Here is a 24,079-nt window from a genome sequence, read left to right as displayed (position 1 = left end):
AACTCAAACACCAATCACAGTGGATCCTTTCACAGGGCTGATTAAATAACTGAAATCCTTTCCAAGTCTTGGCAATCCTTTCTTGATATAAATATTTATTTCTGGCCAAAAGGACAAGAAAAATAACCCTTAGTCTTATCTAAGGGAGCTTGTTGAAACCCTCCCAAAGCTGATGTAAGCTCCAGAGAAGAGTTTACATTCCTACTGTGACAAAATAGTGGAGGTTAGGGACTGAATGAGCTCACCCACTCTTTCTCCCCATCTCCCCTGGGTCTAGGGAGATTTTTGTGGCATCCCTGAGCCAAGTATAACTGTTCAGCACCAAATTATCAGCTGGTTGGGGAATGTGTCTCTGAATTAAGACAGAACAGACAAGCTAGAGTGAGACTGAATGTTTCTACCTTTTCACCGACTTGAACAGTAACCAGCTTTTTAAAAAAGTTCAACTTTTAAAATACTGTGCAGAAACCTGAAATAAAATGGTACTCAGCAGGACTCCAAGTTGATGAAATTCAACTTGGCTTGAGCTTTCTGGGGTCCTAGCCAGAAAGGAGGTGGTCGATTGCTCTACTGGGACTCCTGCAATGAAAATTCACAAACATGGGGGTCTTACTGCAAAGCTAAGTGGGATCCCATGGCTTAGAGTAGAAAGAAGCTAACATTTATTAGGCATGTACTATGTGTCAGCCCCTAGGCTGGAAGGTTTTCATAGATGGCTGAGATCACAAGCCTATGGATTCTTTTGTTAGAAGACCTAAAACTCTACGTAAGGGGACAAAGCAGAGATTTGGAAAGTGGAGAGGGCGGCTTCTACTTGGAAAGGCTGAACAGTGGTTCTGAGGTCAGAGCAATGAGAAACAAGAGTCAGCACAGAATGGGAAGAGCCGGTAGTGAAGCACAGGTGGGTGAGGCCAAGTTGGGAACAATCCTCAGAACATACACGTCTGCCGTAACGTCCTCTCAGGCCCAGCTGAAGCCAGAGGGGTGCCTTTAATATGGCAGAACCAAGCTGGCCACCATCGTTTTCCTCAGACACGACCCACACCTATCTATCCATTCGCTAGCCTGGAGTTGTTGCAAGGTTTCCTTGGAAGCCCTCACTGGCTAGTTGCTATGCGATCAGGTGATGAGCTTGGTCAACAGGCTCCAGGTAAGTTCCCTGGGCTATACATGATTATTTTCCCCAGCTCCTGTGTGTGTGTAGGTGTCCGGGATAGTCTTTTAGTTTCCCTCCATGTTCTCTGGGGCAGATTAGAGTAGGCGCCATGAGCACATTAGGAGCCTGGGCCCTGGAGTCCCAACACAGCTTGCTACCTACTGGCTACGTAACCCTCCCCATAACCCAGAGTTCTCACCTATAAGGTGGAATAATACTCATTTGGAGCTTTACAACTGAAATGGGGGCACTCCAGAAGTGGGACTTAGATTGCTGTTGAGGCTCTGAGCTGACGTGGGTAGGAAGGCTGTAGAGTCAGAGCACCTCACCTACAAATACCAGTATAGGACAAAGAGCTGAGTGCAGTCTTAGAAAAAGATAAGTCGGTTAACTTGAACGTTGTGTACACGAGGATCAAGATTACATCATGGCCCCAGAAGTAAAAGGTGAGGGACCATGAGTGCACTCCCAGAGGAGAACAGGGATGGGAGCCAGCAGCCCTGCTGGTCCCTGGATTGTCTTTTGGGGGCTTACACATTCCCCAGTGCCGCACAAGGCTTGACCTCTGTGGCTCTGGACCCACCAGCTTTTAGAACTGGTCTTTAGCACAGCTAGTTTGACTTCTCAGGATATAAACTGCTTTCTGCTCATATTTACTGCTTTTTCAGTAATTATAAAAGTAACACACAGTGAGTGTGAGAAGTCTGAGAAATACAGAGACGTATATCCCTGGCGGCGCAGTAGTTAAGAATCCGCCTGCCAATGCAGGGGACACGGGTTCGAACCCTGGTCCGGGAAGTTCCCACATGCTGAGGAGCAACTAAGCCCGTGCACCACAACTACTGAGCCCACATGCCACAACTACTGAAGCCCATGAGCCCAGAGCCCGTGCTCTGCAACAAGAGAAGCTACCGCAATGAGAAGCCCGAGCACCGCAACGAAGAGCAGCCCCGACTTGCCGCAACTAGAGAAAGCCCGCGCGCAGGAACAAAGACCCAACACAGCCAAAAATTAATAAAGTTTAAAAAAAGGATAAAAAGAATGAAAATCCTTGGTAATCCTAACTTCCAGTGATAAACATTGTTAATGCTATTTCAGAATTTTTTTCTACGCATATTATTTTTCACATGATTGGAATCATACTACGCATAATGTTGTGGTGTTTGGCAACATCTCTATCCAAAGTTAATAGGGACAGATTTAGGTATTGCAAGAAAACCGAATGAAGATAATGGGGCTCGGGGCTCTTGCAAAATATTTCCTCCTCTCAGTAAATCTAGACCAAAAAATTCTTGACTGTTGACATTTATAAAACTTACAAATTATCTTCTAAGCAAAGCATCAACTTTAAAAAAATCTGTGAGCGTGAGGTCAGAAAAGTGGTGCCCTTGAGACAGCTGTAATTCGCTAAGAAGAAATCTATTTTTTAAAGCTCTATTTTCACTTGGTTGAAGACAGTTCAGGATTCACGCACAAGGTATGTGTCTCCTGACATACGAAGTCTTTCTCTTTCATCTGTGCACAATTAGGTTTGGAAGGGTTTACCTTTGGAACTGGGATTGAGCGGCAAGTCTACTAAAATGGCTAAAGCCTTCCACAGGATCACGGCCATGAATTATGGCAAATGCTGACCGTTCTTAAAGAACATAAACCTATACAGAAACTTAGAGAAGCGGTGGGAAGGAGACCCCAGGCACACACTTGAGTGACAGTGGACGCCACTAAGTTGCTGTGGTATGCAGAGCCGGAGACAGAGCTAAATTGCATGGAGAAGAGATATTTCAGTAGCACTCTCTTCCTTTCCCTCAGCAACACCCAACTTTTCCTCTATATGAATGTTGAGCAAATATTTAAAGAATGTCAGTTTGAAGGGGGCATAGGTTATTAGCCTGCCTGGGGTTCCCACGAGTCTGGCCCATCTCTATGTTAACCACTTTTTCTTCCACCATCCTACTGAAGTGACAAAGGAGCAGTATGGCATGAGGAAAGGCATCATCACAAAAGTCCAGTCATCTGGTGCAGAATAGAGGGGGTGCCAACTTCCTCTATCAGGATAACAGGGCTGGGATAACAGCAGTTTCAGGGAAGTTCACAAGCAAATCTCCCTTCCAACAATGCTTCAAAGAAGACCACTGTGTGCCAGAGTCCACAGGCAGCTTACAGTTTTCATTTGGAAGCAATTGCACGCTTGGTAGAACAGGGGCAAAGTCAAGTTTGACTGTCTACCAGGCACTGCTGCAGTTAACTTTGGACTGTGTCAACTTGCCCTTGGAAGAAGCTCGTTTGCCCCTGAATGAAAATCTTTACCAGTTAGTTACTTTTGGTGGCAACTTCTCTTTTATCCCCACCCCATCCCAGATTCTTGGGGTTTTTATCTGACCAAGCAAAACTGCAGTAAATTTCCACTTATCTATATTTTTGTCTGGATCTGAACGATAGGAACACGGACTAACACAGTCTTGGCAGGAGCCACTTCAGAAGCAACTGGGTGAAACCCAAACTCCCTCTGAAAGCAGGGGCAAAAGGGAAACATGGGCAGATACATGAAAAGCCTGTGAAGTTTAAGAAAGAAGGACCATTTGGGGAACCAGAAGGGGTGGTTTCCCTATGATCACACAGTCAGCTGCATATACTGACTTTCTAAAGCCTGGGCTCTTTGTTCCCTGGTCCAGGGCTTTTTTTCCTTGAACCAGAGTTTAAGTCTTGACTCTCTAACATGCTCTGTGGCCTTGGGCAAATAGCTAAATCTCTCTGAGCTGAGGTTTCCTGTCTATACTATGAGAGGGAGCAGTGAAAATCAGGGCCTCCAAATCAGGCACACATCAGAGTGATGTGGGCCTTCGGGATCAGGGGACCCAGGGACCCGTGGGGATCTGTGTTTAGGAAGCAATGTAGAGAAGTGGACAAAAGCCTCTGGAGTAGACTGCCTGGGGTCCAAACTGCTTCCACCTCTGGCCATCTGGGTGACCTTGGGTACTTCACCTCTGAGTTTCAGTTCCCTCATCAGCAAAATGGGGATACAAATAACTCCTCCCTCACTGGACTCCTGTGAGGATGAAATGAACTAGTTCAGGAACAGAAGGGGTAGGTGCTCAGCAATCAGTGGCTGCTATCACTTGGATGAAGCTCCTGGGGGATTCTGATTAAGAACCATGAGACGAGATGCTCCTTTAGATCTCTTCACTCTGAGTTGCACAAAGTGACATTCTATCATCTTCATATGACATCAAACCCCTACGAATGCATCCAAATTGCACTAAGTACCTTTTTCACCCATAGGTGCAACACTCTAACCAGTGAGAAAGGAAACAATAGGCTTTTGTTTGGGAAGTCTGTGTTCTCCTCCCCATCTGCCACCATAGGTGCACTTCTCCCTTAAGGGGCCCACAGCCCCCGAGGACCAGATGTTTTCTAAGATAAAGTATAGTTTCTGGATAACTGGACAGATTTTTGAAAACAAACACAATGGAAATCCTACATTCGAGTGAGCATTGTCTCTCATCCCCTTGGGAAGTGAGCCCCTCTTTCGAACTGTTAGAGCTGCTTTCATGACTAATGTTCAGTTTGAAAAAAAAAAAATCTTCAAAGGGGGCAACGTTTTATGCTTTGAGAGTGAACCAAAAGTAAACCAGAGCCATGTCTTGTGAATAAGACTGAAGATCAAGCTGAGAAACAAAATTTTGCATCAAAAAAGAAATGTGCCTTTAAAACCAGGAAACTGATTTGTCACATGGCCTTTCAATTGAATTTTAGTAAGTTTGTTAAAAATCAGTTTCCTTTGTTTATAGTCATATACCTCATAATTCTCCACGTAACACCGGGATAGTCTAGCATGTTTTTCATTATTGTAATAGTAAAAACATTCATTTTTTATTTACTGTTCGTTAAAATGGATCATTTGTCAGCTCCTACCCCAGCGTCTCCTTTTTAGCATTCTAATCTCTCTACAAGTGGATTTCCAATTGAAAGTGGATCCTTTCTTGGCACAACACACCGAATACTGGAGTAGGAAAAAGTGCATCCAGAATAAATAAAGTTTGTGTGAAGATTTCCAAGATATTATCTTGGCCAGGAGTGAGTTCAGCCTGGTGACTGGAGAACCAACCAAATGCTAAACTTAAGATGCGTGCTTGGCCTAAATAATTAACAAGAATTTTAAAGTTAAAATTTAAATAATCGTCGTGGTTTTGTTTTGTTTTTTCTTATGACGGAAGGGACATACGATCATAGAAAACTTCGAAAACTTAGATGAACAGAAAGAAGAAAGTAAAAACTAATAGTGGTCTCATTCAGAGGTAACTACTGTTAACATTTGGTTGTGTGTCTTTCACCGTTCTCTCTGTCTCTGCATATAAATGTATGTGTCTAAAACAGGAATAGCATCAAGGCGCCGTTTTGTAACTTATTTTTAACATATGAAGCAGTATCGTTAACATCTTTCCCACATAAGTAATTATTCATCTTTCCCCCAGTATTAATTATTTAAGGGTAAAGTATAATTTATATAACAAATTAACTAGTTAGTTAACAAGTTAACTAACTAACTAAACATTTATGTTACCATTTAAATGTTTCCATTTGTTTACTTTCTTTCCTTCCTCTCCCTTCCTCCCTCCTCTCTGTCTCCTTTTTTCTTTTTGCCATCATAAGCAATATTATGATGAACATCTTGTAGCTGAGTCTTTGTTAACATTCTCAATCATTTCCTTTTGATGAAGTTGAAATTGAAATTCTGGGTCAAAAAATGTATAAAAGCAGTTGATTCATTTTAAGAATGGCCTTCCTGGGGAGTTCCCTGGTGGTCTAGTTGTTAGGATTTCAGGCTTTCACTGCCGGCGGAGGGGTTGGGCGGTTTGGGTTCAATCCCTGGTTGGGGAACCACGCAGCCAAAAAAAAAAAAAAAAAAATTCCAAAAGATTCAATGGTCTCTCTCACCAATGATGAATGAAAACACTTCTTACTTTATATCTTTGCCAATACTGGGAACTGTATTTTTTGTTAATCTTTGCCAGTTTGATAGATTATTTTAATTTGTGCTTCCTTGATTACAGTGAGCATTTTCCACATGCTTATTTGCCATTATTTTTCTTGTAAATTTCCTTTTCATATCTTTTACTCATCGATGTGCTCACCTTTTCTACTGATTGTAAGAGCTGTCTACGTATTAAAGTTATTGACCCTTTGTTTGTTCTATGTCTTATAAATAATTTAGCATGTTTTCTGCTTCCCTTTAGATTTTTTGGAGGGGGGGAGGTTTAAAGAATTAAAAAATATGTACTCAAACCATTCAAATTTTCCTTCATGGTATCTCCGTTCAGAGTTATGCTTAAAGAGTCTTTCCCCACTGGAAAATTATGTAAATATTTATTTTTGTTTCCTTCTAAAACTTCTATAGTTTCATGTTCACATTTAAATTTTTCATCTGGAATTTGTTTAGATGTAAGGTGTGAGATAAAAATTGAACTGAATCATTTTTCCAAGAGGTTAGCCAGTTGTCTCAATACCATTTTTGAATAATCCACTCTTTTCCCACGGATAAGAAAGGTCATTTTATTTTATACTAAATTCACAGAAGTGCTTGGCTCTCTATGGACTTCGTTTTTCCTGTTCTAATGTTTGGTTTGCCTTTTGTGGCACCAGTCATACACTGTTTAAATTACTGCAGCTTTTTTATACATCTTAAAATCGGCTAGGGCAAGTTTCCACATTTTTCTTGGCTATTCTTAAATGTTTATTCTTCCATATATACACTTTAGAATTATTTTGTTAACTTCAAAAGTCCCATTGGACTTTTCACTGGGAATGTAGTAAAAGTAAATATTAATTTGAAGACAACCGGTATCTTTACAATCCTCAATTGCCGCTCCATTGAATAATAGTGATAATGATAATAATAAATTAATATTAGCAGCCAACATTGATCGACTGCTTACTGCATGCTTGGCCCTGTTCTGAGCCCTAATTCTCACACTGAAACATCATAACAGTCCACCACAGAGGTGCTATTATTGCCATGCTCATTTTACAGATAGAGAAATTGAGGCTTGGAGATGTTAAATACTGTAACTTGCCATGCTCACAAAGCTTTAAGACAGAAACAGGGTTCTTTTCCTGGGTGGTTCCAGTGTACGTTCTATGCCATGAGTCTATACTGCCTCTGTATTGACTTACATTTTCTTCATTTCCCTCACAGAGTTGTGTAATTTTCTTCCTACATGTCTCTACAAATTTGGTCAAATTAGTTCCTACCAGATTTTATATGTTGCTGCTGTATTTTTCCTGTGATGTTCGGTCATTGCTAGATTCTGGCAAAGCTATTGATTATTATAAGGGAGGTATTTATTTTGAAATCGTCCAGTTTAATAACCTTCTTATTAGTGTAGTAGTCTGTTGATTCTCATTTAGTTTTGCAGGACGACACAACCATCATTTTAAAGTAATAATGTTTGGCTTCCGTTTCCTGTACTTATATCTCTCATTAGTTTTCTTGCATTACTGTAATGCCTATAGCATTGTATAATACAGTAGTCACTATCCATAGGTGGCTATTGACATTCAAGTTAATTAAAATTAAATGAATTTAAAAATTCAGTTCCTCAACTGCACCAGTCACTCTTCAAGTCCCCAATAAGCCACACGTGGCTTGTGGCTACCATACTGGCTACATTTTAGAACATTTTCATTATCACAGAAAGTTCTATTGGACCGTACTGCTAGAACTTCCAGATTAATGTTAAATAATAATGGTGAAACGAGTTTTCCTGCTTTTTTCTTCCTAACTGTAAAGTTAATATCTCTATTTAGTGATTTACCATAAAATGATGTTGAGTTTTGAATTTAAATATCTATATGTGTTTTTTTATTATGTTAAAGAAGTCTTAACCTACTCCTAGTTTTCTAAAAGTATATATTTTAAAAATTTGGAATGGATAATGAACTTTAATGTCTTCTTGGCATCAAAAAATTTTGCTATGTGAGAGGCAAATTCCCCCTCATTCTTTAAAATTATCTTACTTATCCTGGTCCTTTTTAAATACATTGCTGGATTTTGTTTACCAATATTTTATTTATGTTTGTCATCAAAGAAATTGATTTCAAATATTTTCTACTACTAGTGTCTTGTCCAGTTTTTAAAAAATTCAAGATTATATAATTTTCATAAAATGAATTAAAACCCTTTTTCTCTATTTCTTTTCTCTGGAAGAGTTATGTATCAGATATGAGTCATCTGTCCCTTAAAGTCTGGTAAAACTTAGATGAAAAAAATCTGGGTCTGGTGCTTTAGTTGAGAGGGGTACGATTTTCTCATATCTCTCTTCCAGTTCATGCATTTCGTCTTCATCTGTGTCTAATCACACTGCTTAGTCTATCCATTAAGTTGTATTTCAGTGAATAAACTTCTTCAGCTCTAAAATTTACACTGTGTTCTCTGCAAATGTGCCTTTGTTGAATGTTCTTCCCCTTTGGTCTGTTTGATTTCTTCACACACTTTATTTCGTTTTTTAATTGAAATTAGTTGATGTACAATATTATGTTTCAGGTGTACTACACAGTAATTTGACATTTTCATACACTATGAAATGAGCACCATGATAAATCTAGTACCCATCTGTCCCCACACAAAGTCATCACAATATAATTAACCATATCCCTTCTGCTGTATATTAAATCCCTGTGGCTTATTTATTTTATAACTGGAGGTTTGTATTTCTTAACTCCCTTCACTTATTTCACCCCCCCTCCAACCTCCCTCCTCCCATTCTTTTCTCTGCATCTAGAAATCAGTTTTCATTTTGTTTTGGTTGTTTGTTGCTTCTACATCTTGGCTGTCGTAAATAATGCTGCAATGAACACTGGCGTGCATATGTCTTTTCAAATTAATGTTTTTGTTTTCTTAAGGTAAATCCTCAGAAGTGAAATTGCTAGATCATATAGCAGTTCTATTTCTCAGTTTTTGAGGAACCTCCATACTGTCTTCCACAGTGGCTGCACCACTTTACATTCCCACCAACATTGCACAAGGGTTCCCTTTTCTCCACATCCTTGCCAGCACTTTATCTTTTGATGATAGCCATTCTGACAGGTGTGAGGTAGTAACTCTTTGTGGTTTTGATTTGCATTTCTTTGATGATTAGTGATGTTCAGCATCTTTTCATGTGCCTGTTAGCCATCTGTGTGTCTTCTTTGGAAATATGTCTATTTAGATTCTCTGCCCGTTTTTTAATTGGGCTGTTTATTGTTTTTGATGTTGAGTTGTATGAGTTCTTTGTATATTTTGAATATTAATCCCTTATCAGATATATAGTTTACAAATATCTTCTCCCATTCAATAGGTGGCCTTTCCTTTTGCTGATAGTTTCCTTTGCTGTGTAAGAGCTTTTAGGTTGGTGTATTTGTTTATTTTTGCTTTTGTTTCCCTTGTGTGATGAGACAGATCCAAAAAAATATTGCTAAGACAGATGTCAAAGAGAGTACTGCCTATGTTTCCTTCTAGTTTTATGGTTTCAGAACTTACATTTAAGTCTTTAATCCATTTTTGAGTTTACTTTTGCATATACTATAAGAAAGTAGTCCACATTGATTCTATTGCACACTGCAGTACAGTTTTCCAAACACCACTTATTGAAGAGGCTGTCTTTTCTCATTGTATATTCTTGCTTGCTTTGTTGTAGATTAATTGACCATATAAGCATGGGTTTATTTCTAGGCTCTCTATTCTGTTCCATTGATCTATGTGTTTGTTTTCATGCCAGTACCATATTGCTATGATTACAGTAACTTTGTGGTATAGCTTGAAATCAAGGAGTGTGACAACTCTAGCTTTGTTCTCCTTTCTCAAGATTGCTTTGGCTATTTGGGGTCTTTTGGGTTTCCATACAAATTTTAGAGTTATTTGTTCTAGTTCTGTGATAAATGCCATTGGCGTTTTGATGGGGATTGCACTGAATCTGTAGATTGCCTTGGGTAGTATAGTCATTTTAAGAATATTGATTCTTCCAATCCATGAACACCAAATATCTTTCCATTTATTTTGTCATCTTGAATTTATTTCATCAATCTCTTATAGTCTTCAGAATACAAATCTTTTTCCTCTTTGATCAGATTTATTCCTAGGTATTTTATTCTTTTTGATACAATTGTAAATGTGATTGTTTTCTTAATTTCTCTTTCTGATAGTTCGTAACTAGTATTTAGAAATGCAACATATTTGCTTATATTACTTTTGTATTCTACCACCTTACTGAACTCATTTCAGTTCAAATGGTTTTTGGTAGTGTCTCTAGAATTTTCTATGTACAGAACCATATCATGTGCAAACAGTGACAGTTTTACTTCTTCCTTTCCAATTTGGATGCCTCTTATTTCTTTTTCTTTTCTGAGTGTTGTGGCTAGGACTTCCAATTCCATGTTGAATAAAACTGGCAAGAGTGGGATCCTTGTCTTGTTCCTGATCTTACAGGAAATGCTTTCAGCTTTTCACCATTGATTATGATGTTGCCTATGGGTTTGTCATACATGGTCTTTATTATGTTGAGTATGTTCCTTCTATGCCCATTTTCTGGAGAGTTTTTACCATAAATCGATGTTGGATTTTGTCAAAAGCTTTTTCTGAATCTATTGAAATTATCATATGGTTTTTATTCTTCAGTTTGTTAATGTGGTGTATTATGTTGATTGATTTGTGGATACAGAACCATCCTTGTGTTCCTGGGATAAATCGTACTTGATCATGGTGTATGATCCTTTTAATGCATTGTTCAATTCAGTTTGCTAATATTTTGTTGAGGATTTTTGCATTTATGTTCATCAGTGATATTGACCTTTAATTATTTTTTGTGGTATCTTTGTCTGGTTTTGTTATTAGAGTGATGTTGGCTTTGTAGAATGAGTTCAGGAGAATTCCTCTTTTTTTTTTTGGAACAGTTTGAGAAGGATAGATGTTAACTCTTCTTTGAAGTTTGGTAGAATTTCCCTGTGAAATTGTCTGGTCCTAGACTTTCATTTGTTGAAAGTTTTTTAAAGTAACGATTGGATTTCATTACTGGTCATTATTAGCCTGTTCATATTTTCTATTTCTTCCTGATTCAGTCTTGGGAGATTGCACATTTCTAGGAATTTATCCACTTCTTCTAGGTTGTCCATTTTATTGTCATATAATTGTTTGTATTGGGTGGGCCAAAAGGTTTGTTTGATTATTTCCATAAGATGTCTCTAGTAGCATTTAGTTGTCTTTAACTTCATTCGAAACAGTTTTGTTAGATTGTATGTGACGGCAGTCATATCAGCGTGCATTTTAAAAAAGACTATCAAAATTGGTGAATTTTTGTGTAGCCATTTGAATATTGAAGATGGAAGAAAAAAAGCAACATTTTTGGCATATTATGCTTTATTATTTCAAGAAAGGTAAAAACGCAACTGAAACACAAAAAAAGATTTGTGCAGCATATGGAGAAGGTGCTGTGACTGATCGAACATGTCAAAAGTGGTTTGCAAAGTCTCATGCTGGGGATTTCTCACTGGACGATGCTCCACAGTCGGGTAGACCACTTGAAGTTGATAGCGATCAAATTGAAACAATAAGTGAGAACAATCATCGTTATATTACGTGGGAGATAGCCGAAATGCTCAAAATATCCAAATCAAGTGCTGAAAATCATTTGCATCAGCTTGGTTATTTATGTTAATCACTTTGATGTTTGTGTTCCACATAAGTTAAGTGGAAAAAAACCTTCTTGACCATATTTCCACATGCGATTCTCTATTGAAACGTAATGAAAACATTCCATTTTTAAAACAAATTGTGATGGGTGATGAAAAGTGGATACTGTACAACAATGTGGAATGGAAGAGATCGTGGGGCAAGTGAAATAAACCACCACCAACCACACCAAAGGCTGGTCTTCATCCAAAAAAGGTGATGTTGTGTATATGGTGGCATTGGAAAGTAGTCCTCTATTATGAGCTCCTTCCAGAAAACCAAACGATTAATTCCAACAAGTACTGCTCTCAATTAGACCAACTGAAAGTGGCACTTGATGAAAAGTGTTCAGAATTAGTCAAAAGAAAACGCACAATCTTCCATCAGGATAACGCAAGACCGCATGTTTCTTTGATGACCAGGCAAAAACTGTTACAGGTTGGCTGGGAAGTTCTGATTCATCTGCCGTATTCACCAGACATTGCACCTTCTGATTTCCATTTATTTCGGTCTTTAAAAAATTCTCTTAATGGAAAAAATTTCAATTCCCTGGAAGACTGTAAAAGGCAACTGGACCAGTTCTTTGCTTAAAATGATAAAAAGTTTTGGGAAGATGGAATTATGAAGTTGCCTGAAAAATGGCAGAAGGTAGTGGAACAAAATGGTGAATAAAGTTGTTCAATAAAATTCTTAGTGAAAATGAAAAATGTGTCTTTTATTTTTTCTTAGAAAACCGAAGACACTTTTTGGCCAACCCAATGGTAATCTCCTATGATCCTTTGTATTTCTCTGGTGTCGGTTGTAACTTCTCTTTCACTTCTGATTTTATTTATTTGGATCCTCTCTCTCTTTTTCTTGATGGGTTTGGCTAAAGGTTTATCAATTTTGTCAATCTTTTCAAAGAAACAGCTCTTAGTTTCATTGATCTTTTCTACTGTTATTTAGTTCTCTGTTTTATTTACACTCTGATCTTTATTTATTTTTCCTTCTAGTAACTTTGGGTTTTGTTTGTTCTTATTTTTCTAGTCCCTTTAGGTGTAAGGTGTAGACTGTTTATTTGACTTGTTTTCTTGTTTTTAGACATTTTAAATGTGTTTATTTTACATCCTCTTTCAAATTGCTCTTCAGTTTTCTTGCTTGTTCTCCCTTTTCTTTCATCTCTTATCATATGATTTATCATTTGGTGCTGCGAGCCCATCTTCAGAGGGGGTTATGGCCTCAGGAGTAGTGTAGGTTGGACTGGATGTATACTGTCTCTGCCAGGGCCACAGGGATCTGGATGGCCACGGACATATTTTGGAGTTAGTTTCCTGACTTGGTGCTTCTGTATTATGCGGCTGGTAAAACATCTTACCTTTATTCCCCTGCCTGCTTCCTTGAATCACTGAGCAGATTTCCCTGTCCCCATTCAATGTCTGGTACAGCCCTCGGAGCCTGATTTCTACAGGGGGCTCTGCTTTTGCCTGCTTGTCTTGCTGGTGCCCTGTATCTACATCAGTAGCAAGATCACAGTCTGAAGACCCCTCAGGCCCAGAGCCCCCAGAGCTTTGCTTCCTGCTTAGATTTTGCATTCCCTTTTTGTCTCCTGTGCCTGGGGGTTTCCTCCTCATTCCCTTGAGCAAGGCCACATGTCACAATTTTTAAAATCATATTTTATGCAGAATTTTGGATCTATTATATTGACCAGAAACAAGTCCAGAAATTGTTTTAGATTCCTAAGTGGTTGATTTGTTTACTTTCTTTTTAAGCAAAGGCAAGGAAAGCAGGAGAGACATAGGTATTAACCTATGCTTTTTATTTTCTGGGTATATTTATCATCTAAGAATATATTTAAACAACTTCAACATTTTGGTATTAATATGTTGGTGTTTTATTTGTGTCTTAGTGCAATAATGTTAAAGGGTGTTCATAGTCTTTTCAATTTGTTATTTAACTGTTTTTCTTTATATAATCTGCTACAAATAATATTTTATTTGTTGAAGACTCCAAGGCTTATAATATAACAGCCATAGCTTCATTATCCGGCCTGCAATTAGTCTTATTATGGTTGATAAGGGCACTTCTATTGTCTTTTTTTTATTATAAAATGTAATGCAGTATTTAGGAAAAAATCTTGAAAGAGGAAATATATACTATAAAAATTAAAACAGATAATTTAAAACTTGGATGTAGAAGTGGGAAAGGAGAATGGGAAAAGTAAAAGAATCTAAATTTATTTTATTTTATGGGGACAACTCAATGAGATACTTACATTCATAAGGTTGGTAGAAAAATGTAGAATTGAATATGTTGCATTTTAAAATTTATTTATCTTTTCTGTCCTCCACAGTTTCTTGTTCATATTATTTACTGAATGTAAAAGAACAGATGAATTAATAAATGAATGACAACTTTTCTTCAAATTCCAATATTTTCCCCTTAGCTAGAATAGTTTTAATAGCTATTTGTTTGAGTTCAGGAGTGTTACTTGCAGCATATAATGTGGTTGAGTCACTGCCTTTCTTTTCTCCAAACTGTCAGCACTTGTGTTGGAGGCACAATTAGGTTTGTGGTTTAAGCTAAATCCCTACCCCAAAGGCCTTTATTCCTTTTTGATTATGAATCAGGTGGAGAGCCTGTGCGGGTGTTTGCAAGTTTGTATGAGGAAAGGAAGAGAAGCTAGTTTCCCAAGAAATAAAATTCCATGGAGAAGCTGGAAAATATGCATTCAATATGTCACTCTACGAATCCATAGTAAATTTGCATTTTTTGGTTATCTTAATATAGCATCTCTGCGTAACTTTTCAAGCAACGGCAACGCTACACCCCATGTCCATTCATGTTCAGAGAGGGGTTGGGTCCAAAGGCTTGCTTGTCTGGGAAGCCTTCTTTGGAAGGTGTTGATGTCTTTTGAGTTTAACGCTCAGGAGTTTCTGATCTTAGATTTAAGATTCTGGTTAAGGAGAGAGGGAAGGTGGACTTGAACGACATCACAAATTAAAGGGGAAAAAAAGGAAGGACTCTAGAGGGTGCGCGGCCAACTTTCACACTGTGACTTCTTGGGGATACTTCAAGATGTTTTCAAATAGCATGTACTTTTTGGATACGTGAGGGCATTTCCAAGTATCAAGAAAAAATAACTGACTGTTTCAAATCTTTGGAATTATTCCAAATTCAGGAATTCCAGATGTTTGTAAAGATGCCATTGCATACCTCTGTTTAAATATTGAAGTGGGTTTCAGGATGCTATAGAGGGGAAAAGGCATACCCTTCAATTCTTCCTTTTTAAAAACAGTATAGTACCTACTCCGTAACGCTATCAGGAGGACCAAACTACCGTGAATGGTTAGTCAATAAGCTTGAGTATCCTTTCCTTCCTCTTTGCTCTTTCTACCTCCCAGGGCAGTTGTGGCAAAAAGATGTGTGGTATTTAAAATGTCATAGCACTACAGAAAATACAGTATGTTATTACTGTCTATCGCTGCAGATACGGAACCAATAATTATCTGTGTGATAAATGCCAAATGTAAATAATAACCAGGGCTCCTGGCCATGTGTCTTTCCATAATCTGTCTCCCCCATCTTTCCTGGACAGCAATCTGAATCACACACGTCTTTAAATTAAGAACTTGCCTGCTACAAATGTCTTGTGAAAGTGCCAATGTTATGACAATTCATTTTTTTCCCATGAAATGCACTTAGTTTTACTTCCATATGCCTGTATTTCAGGTCAGGTATTCACCCTGATGAGAGTTTTTTGGCGACTCCAAAGCAAGAATCATCCAGATTGAACAAACTTCCAGAAGCTACACATGCAAGTCGAACAGTTTGGCTTTTAGTTTACTCAGAATTAATAAATTTAGACCATTTATTTTTCCCTCTTGTGCTTGAGAGTCCCGGATACCTTGTTAAGGAACATCGAGCTTTGTAAGCCCTAAGCAGCCAGGGCCTGCACTGACAGCTGAGAGTTTTGAACTTGGTACAAATGCTGGTGGACTGGAAAACAAGTGCCTGCTGCCTCTCCTGATGGGAGCAAGCGTGCCGCAGCAGCTAGCTATGCCCTTGCTGGTGGCCTTTCTAGCAGAGAAGACCCTTCTCTGTAGTTTCCTGTGTGTGGCCTTGCTAGAAGATGGCGCTGGGGAGTCCCTTCCCCGAAGCAGGTGAAGCAGGTGGTAGAAACCCCCAAACTCCACGAGAACTTACTGAGCGTCACTGACTCGTTGATCTTGAAGCTGCAGAGGACCCTGTCCACATTGCGGGCGTGTCGGAAGCCGTTACCTCTGACAACTACTTGAAATGATTCTGAAACAAAGAATAATGACACGACACCTTCATTGACTGTACACCGTTAACCTTAAGTTTACCATCTGCCCTGGTTTAGGGAGTGTGTTAACTATTTCACCAGGCTTAAAATATTAAAAAAAATCAGCTCAAGCTGGGAAACAGAAGCATCCGTGTGGGAGCCTTTTACCACCTATTCACTACCTTCTCACTAGTTGTTCACCAGGACGGCACAGAGCTTCTTACTTTGAATTTCCACCTGGCCTTTGCCCTTACTCTTCCTCCTAGCTGGAATGCCTTCCTCCCCACCTGTGTCCTGCAAACCTTACCCATCTCTCAAGTCCTGGCAGTTTTAAAACCTGTCATTTCTGCCACTAGAAGGCCACGGGGGAGGGATTCTCCACTTCTTCAATCCTCTTGTGTCTCTTTTACATATTGGATGCAGAGGAAAGGATTTATTTAGAACTCCAGGTGCCTAGCGTTTTTGAAAACCACTACCTGCGGGCATTCACAGTCTGTCCTGAATAGTGTAGCATGTGATTATGTATCGTCTGGTGTTGTTTTTTTGTCTTCTCTTCCACAACTAGAAAACATTCTTTTACGTTTAGGAATCGTTTGATGCAGCTTCAGCTCTCCTGTCTCTGCAGGGCACACAGTAGGAGCACCTAGTGTTATGTAGGAATAATTGTACTCAGCAGGGGATCGAAATCTTGCTGAGGGGCGGCCGGTCAGCAAGCATTTCCCGTTTGAACTGACACCGGCCCTTAGCGCACATAGTACTCTCTTCTCTCAAAGTAGAAGAGATAATATATCTCTGCGGGTCTCTAGCCCTGCATGTTAATTTCATGTCGGCATAATTCATGTTGAATTAACACGTTAATAAAATATTTATAAAGCAAAAATAATGATCCTCTATACTAGTCTTACTAAGGGAAAAAACCAGCTAATTAATTCATTAAATGTTTAGGAATATTTGCTTAAGTTTGATGGTAACTAATAGCCAATACTCCGTTTTCTTTGATTTTTGTCATCTTTTTGTGTGTAAAAATTGGGGCTTGGGATAATACTGTGTGGCATATAAAAAAGAAAAAGACTAAAAGGTAGAGGTTAAAACGCAGTATTTGTGAAAGTGGATCTGGATGTGTAAATTGCTATCCAGATGGAGATTTTCACTGGAGGATGAATGGAATTAAAGGACTAGCATATGGGACTCTTCCAAACTTTAATAAACGTCATGAATCTATGTCACCTTCATTCTGGGGAAACTAATTTAGAGATCGTGTTTGCCAAGAGAATAATAACTGGTATCAATTGCTCCCTCTTTGTGTACCAGGCCCTGTGCTAAGCGTTGTATATGTCTGCTGTCACTTAAAACCTCACCACAGGGAGGTACAAATGAGAAAACCAAGCGTAGTGAGGTTAAGTAACTTGTCCAAGATCACATGGTTGGTAGCCGTCAGAATCAGAACTGGCATCCGGGTCTGCCAAGTATCAAATGCCTTAGGATTCAGCCATCATTCTCTTTACCATTATGCTAAAATGCCTTGTGACATATGACTCATTTAGAGATTGACATTGTGATTTTTTTAAAACCTTATTTTATTTTTACTTTAGACAGGTTTGCCCATTCTGCAGAAAAACGGAGCTGGCCCAGCTGGGAAGCAGGAAACCAAAACGGAAGTAAAAGAAGCCGGAGGCAGTAAGGGTGCCACAAAGAGAAACAAGTTAGAACAGAATGCTGTTTAGAGGTATCAACGACCTTCCCTGTAAGGAAATTGAGATTTTTGACGTTGTAAATGACTTGCCCAAGATCATGTAATCTGTAACTGGTAAGCAGCAAAACTGGGACTTGTACCCAGCATTCACTGCCATAGTTTTGAACTATATTAAGGTTCAAAACTTAACTATGGTTTTTCAGGACCATAGTCCTATGAGTATTAAGGATTTAGATATGCATGTTGATGCATATATACGATTGCTAAGTTTAGAAGGGTGGACTAAATAGTTTCTTTAGATGTCTGCCTGGCATGTGACTGATGACACAATTGGTTCAACAAGCATTCTATTACGTGTCAAGCATTGTGGAAGAATCTTATTGTATCTTGTTTACTCAATTTAGCCCATAGATACCCATTTCTGTTTTTAGTCTGAACGCTAGACATCCAGAAGTCTGCCGTTGGATGCTTTTGCTGATTGCAAATGTTTTCTGCCTCACTGCTCTGCCTACTTCTCTTGTTTCCTCAAAGATCAGTGGAAGGAGAGACGATTCTGGAAATGCAGGCCACGTGCCAGCTCTCTTCTCTAACACCGTGTCCTAGCATAACCAGTTCTGCTGCTGAGTCCTCAGTGAAAGAGGATGCCGGCATGGTTGCTTGGCCAGCCCTCAGGGTGTTAGGGAGGAAGACAGCAGAAACCCAGGAACAGCCATGGTGGAGACCGAGCAATCTAAGCCCCGAAGCGCGGGAAGCAGGTGGAGGAAAGGATGCCCTGGGAGGCGCACCAGAGCAGAGGCGAGCTCCCACCAGTTTCTACGTGAGGATGCACATTAGGCCTCCAGAAGAGCCTGAGTATGTGCCCCAGCAGCCCGACTGGAATGTCAGCCCTTCACACGTAGAAGGTATGTAACAAAACCCTGTCAAGTGAATCTGTCAGCAAGCGAGAGCCAGGACACACCAGAACCAGGACATACTGATTTAATTCAGTTTGTTCACAAAGCCCTGAACGTGTCTCTCACCATATGCACATCCAAGTGTTTTTAGGCAGCGTGCATGTTGGTTTACAGCTCCTACAAGGAGTGCCTAGGGACTGGAGGGCATTAGGGAGGAATTTCTACTTGGAAATGATCTTTTACCTAATCTTTTAAGATACATATTCTTTAAGTTATCTTTAAGGTATATGTTTATTATGATTCTTTTGTCACTTTGTTCTCATTATAATTTAAGCTTCCTGATGGGAGAGGCCATCATATGTATTTCTTTAGAATCTTTGGCTGTGCCTCACCCAGGGCTGAGTCAGTCCCAGTATAAGCTCGTTTAACGAACAAATAAATGACATCTTGGTATAGAAAGGGAGAAAGGGGAGGAGAAGGTGGTCATTTATTCAGGTACCAGTCAGATCTCATCCTGTTTGTTTTCTGAGTCTCAATCAGGTCATTGAATGAAAAGATGCTCAGCGTCATTGGTCATTAGGAAAATGCAAATCAAAACCACTCCACACTCACTAGAATGACTATAATAAAAGAGGTGGACAATAACAAGTGTTGGTGAAGAAATGAGAATCCTCATACATTGCTGGTGGGAATGTAAATTGGTGCAGCTGTTTTGTAAAGTAGTTTGGCAGTTCCTCAGAAAGTTAAACATAGAATTACCATATGACCCAGAAATCTCATCCTATACTCAAGAGAATTGAAAACGTATGTCTACACAAAACTTGTATATTTCACAATAGCATCATTCACAATAGCCAAAAAAGTGGAAACAACCCAAGTATCCACCAAATGATGAATATGGTATTCACACAATGGAATATTATTTACCCATAAAAAGTAACAAGTTCTGACACATGCTATGACATGGATGAATCTTGAAAACATTATGCCAAATGAAAGAAACCAGACATGAAAGTCCATCTATTGTATGATTTGATTCCATTTCATTTCCATGTGAATAGTGCAGATTAGCAAATCCTGAGAGACAGAAAATCGACTGGCCAGGGCTGGGGAGAGGAAGGAATGGGGAGTGACTGCTTAATGGGTACAGGGTTTCTTTTCAGGATAATGAACATATTCTGGAATTACACAGTGGCTATGGTTGTACAACTTTGTGAGTATATTAGACATTACTGAATTGTACTCTTTGAAAGGGTGAATTTTAGGATATGTGAATTATAGCTCAATTTTAAAAAAGAAAAAAATTAAGGTCAATGAATAGTTTGATAAATTTATTCTGTTCCCTTTCTTTGCTTTTTTTTTTTTTTTGAAATGTGAACACATAGTTTTGCGATGACCTCAATAAATATCACCTATCAACCACTGTATCTGAAAATGAGACATCTGTATATTCACCATTTGCTCTGGTCACCTAAGACTTTTGTGCGAAATTATTGTTCGTGATATTTCCATCTTGAGAGTTAGCTTCAATTTGCTCTCCTATTAAATGCTATTGTAACATGTAACATCTAAAATATAATATAGAGCTGGATGTGTATTAAGTGCTTTCTGATGCCTAAATTACTCTAAGGTTTTTATTTTACAGCTACTTACTTATAAGAATTTTAGTGAGGTATAACTGACATACAGTAAGTTGTATGTAAAGTGTATAATTTGATAAGTTTTGACATAGGTATACAATCATGGGGCGATACCACAATCAAGATGGTGAACACATCCACCACCATGTGCCCCTTTGTAATCTCTTCCTCCTGCCCTGCCCCACACCATGTGACCACTGATCTGCTCTCTGTTGTAGATTAGTCTGCATTCTCTAGAATTTTATGCAAATGGAATCATATAGTAAGTTTTTTTTTTTTTTTTGGGGGTCTGGCTTTTTTTACTGAGCATAATTATTTTAAGACTCATCCATAATTATTTTGAGGTTTATACATAGTCTATTTCTTTCTATTGCTGACTATTATTCATTGTATGAAAACCACAGTTTTATCCATTCATGTGTTGATGAACATTTGAGTTGTTCACAGTTTTTGGCTCTTAAAAATAGAGCAGTTATAAACATTTATGTGCAAGTCTGTGTCAGGACATAGATTTTTTTTTTTTTTCCCTTGGGTAAACACCTAGGAGTAGAACAGCTAGGTCATGTGGTTAGTGTATATTTAATGTTTTGAGAGACTGTCAGAACTGTTTTCCAAAGTGATTGTACCATTTTGCATTTCCACCAACAATGTATGAGAGTCCCTCCTTCAAATAAAAATATCTTTAAATGAAAATGAAGACCAAGGAGAGGATTAAACAATTGATTCAGAAGAGGTGCCTATGGGCCAACATGAGCTCATTGAAAAACAGTGAAAAGTGAAAGAAATGAAACCACTTTTTGATGTTGCTTAAATATGTCTGGTTTAAGCATCTAATTTCCAAATGGTAAACATGCCACCTAAAAGTACCTTCCTTTGTGCTCACTTACCCAGTTTTATTATGAACAATGGGAAACAACAGAGGAGGAATAATACAATTGCTTCTGAAATGACAATGTAAGGCGCTAATGATAATCTCCTTCCATTTCTGGAGGAAAAGAACTTCAAATGTAGAGCAGTTGGCAGGTTGCACATTTAATTCCAATTAGTTCCTTCCTGGAGTATTTGCTTACATAAAACACTGTGAGCTATTCAAGTCTGAAGCCAACATTGTGGGACCAGAGGAAAATTGTGCTTAGACAAAACAATGCATTTCCTAAAGAGGAGCTGAACTAGGCAGGGCCAGTCTAACAATGGATCAACTCTCCTAATTACACAGAGGCTAATCTGCAAAAACATTTAATTAGGAACTTCAAAAAAGAGTCTCTATTAGAAGGGAAGTAGAATTATTTAAATGCAGGTAATGGCAAAGGTGCTATAAAGGCTCTCCACAGAGCAGGTGACTTCCTACATGTTTTAGAACAGGAACTGTAAATGCAGTGGCATAAGCACCATGCTAAACGGCAACCATATGCTTGACCTGCGTATTGGGATAATGGGGAATGGTGGAGAGTATGGTGAACTGGAAAGAGTACATGCTTCTTTTAAAGGGAAGTTATTCAGTCTCTAATAATCATTATCTTGCAATAAATACAGGCCCAATGTTGCTAGATCTGATTTTTCAATACAAGACGAAAATCTGAATTTTTAGGTGAAATCAGACTTTTAAATGTTAGCAATAAATTTAAGTTGTTTTTTTGTTTTTTTTTTAAATTGCAGTGTGAATCAAAAAGAACATATGTGCAGACCAGACAGGGCTTGTTGGCTGCCAGCTTATAACCTCTGGCAGTGGAGAAGTTTGGGGCTGGCTCTCTCTCCAAATAGTTTCACTCATGACATTGATTGAAATTCTTTTTGATAGGCCAGATGCTTACCTCCTCTTCGCATTAAGATTTCCTGTTAAAATGCAAAATAGTTCCAAGTATACTTTTTTCTTTAGCCACTAAACAAATAATCAGCCATTAATATCTTAGCTGAAGTTGAATTAAGTCTTTAGAAACTTACAGTTATAAAGGAGACCCCAAAAGGGTTTCTCTGTATAGCATGTGGTGACAGTGGCCATTCTGCTGTTGCTCCCATAATTCTGGGGGTGGAAAGTTGAGAGCATCTACTCCATTGTTGGAAAGCTTTAGTTGTAAAAGTTGCGTGTGTTAAGCCAAAACCTGCCTCCTTGAATTCCTCCCCAATCTATCCATGGTGGTCTCCTGAAGCTATTTATAGTAAGCCTAATACTTCCTTTCTGCATGGGAATTCTCCAAATATCCTTGTGAGTGTCTCAATTCTTTGTCTAAATCTCTGTGGTCACTCTAGTCCTTCCTCATCCCACAAGCATCTCATTAGCATCTCTTTGAGCAGATCTCTGCTACAGTGCTTCATGCGTGGTTTCGTAATTTGTCTGAACATATGGTTATCTCCTAGAGCAGACTGTGAGTTTCATGGGGGAATTGGGACCAAGCATGTATTTTGGTACTCAAGTCTTTTCGTATTGCTTGGTACATAGTAGACACTAAGAAGTGATGGAAAGAAAGAAGGAAGGGAGGGAGGAAGGAAGGAGGGAAGGAAGGAAGGGAGGAAAGAAGGAAGGAAGGAAGCAAGCAAGGGAGGAAAGAATCAGTGACTGGAGTCTTGGAAGCTTGACTATCCTGTGTTCTCCTGTAAATGGACCTTCAGAGCTTGTTCGGAGGTTGTAGCAGGGGAGGACAGCTACTTGTACATCCTTGACTGAAGAATGGACCCTACTGGGGAAGGTCATCCTCTTCCACTGAGCATGCAGCTTCAGGAGGGATACACATGGGAGGGAGGAAGGGGACACCTGCCCAGCCAGCCAGATCAGCTGAATCAACCCTGGCTATCAATGGGGTGACAGATGTTACAGCTGGGCTGCCCTCACATCCTGAATGAATTATTCATATGGTTTCTAGTTCCATCACCACTTCTACTAGGAACATGCCTTTGTCAATGCCATTTTTAAAATATGGGACTTGGAACCATGGTCTGAACTTGGAATAGTGGAGCATGGTATTAGCTCTCTTGCCCTGGACGCTGGATGGCTATTGATGCACTCTAAGATTGCATCAGCTTTTTTTTTGTCAGAGGCATTCTTGTTGGCTCTCAAGATAGCTATGCTTCTCCTTGCTTTTTCTTTTTCTTTGCATGAACTGTTACTAAGTCAGGTTTCTCTAAACCTGCTTGTACGTGAAACTGACGATTTGCAAGTTCAGCATTTTATATTTGTCCCATTAAATTTCACCCTATTATTTGCAGCCCAACACAGAAAGATCTGTGTTGGATCTCAGTTTTACTGTCCACCTGGTGCATTATCTCACTGCCTCTCTCAGAGCTCACTTTGCTGTCAGAACCATGGCTGTTGCTGAGTTGTTGGTGAGAGCCAGCTGAGATCCCTGTCTTGGGAGAATGCAATCATCAGTATAGCATGTCTTGAGTGGACAGGCCAGGGTGGGGCTCCACAGCAGGGGCTGCTCTGGGGGCCAGGGAAGGGAAGTAATTCAGAGAGTGAGGGGAGGAAGCAGAGAGGAAAGGTTTTTGATGAAAGCAAGTTCTACCTTCTTCACAGATCTGTCTAGGGCTTAGTCTCAACATTATAGTTTACAAATATGAACAATATTTCCTTGTTCACTTTCTCCTCCAGTACGTATTGAGTTAATGAATCATTTTGCAGATACTCTGAACTCTACCAAGGTTTCCCCAATTTTCTTGCAGTAGAGAAACATACAGGCATGTTTTTCTCATCTAGGTGTGATATTATCAACATAATGATT

General features: G+C 39.0%; 1 protein-coding gene across 6 annotated transcripts in view; it reads right to left on the bottom strand.

Annotated features, from left to right (window-relative positions):
- ANTXR1 (ANTXR cell adhesion molecule 1) overlaps positions 1 to 24,079 on the bottom strand; it is a 249,725-nt gene that overhangs the window by 138,265 nt on the left and 87,381 nt on the right. For all 6 annotated transcript variants that reach the window (XM_028496612.1, XM_007126731.4, XM_007126732.4 and 3 more), the window contains exon 10: positions 16,038 to 16,136. In XM_028496612.1, the coding sequence (XP_028352413.1) occupies positions 16,038 to 16,136 (99 nt within the window). The remainder of the gene's footprint in view (positions 1 to 16,037; positions 16,137 to 24,079) is intronic.

Source organism: Physeter macrocephalus, chromosome 12, assembly GCF_002837175.3.
Source record: "Physeter macrocephalus isolate SW-GA chromosome 12, ASM283717v5, whole genome shotgun sequence".
NCBI classification, from domain to species: domain Eukaryota; kingdom Metazoa; phylum Chordata; class Mammalia; order Artiodactyla; family Physeteridae; genus Physeter; species Physeter macrocephalus.
The sequence above is the reverse complement of the archived record's forward strand: the minus strand, read 5'-3'. Positions and strand labels throughout refer to the sequence as shown.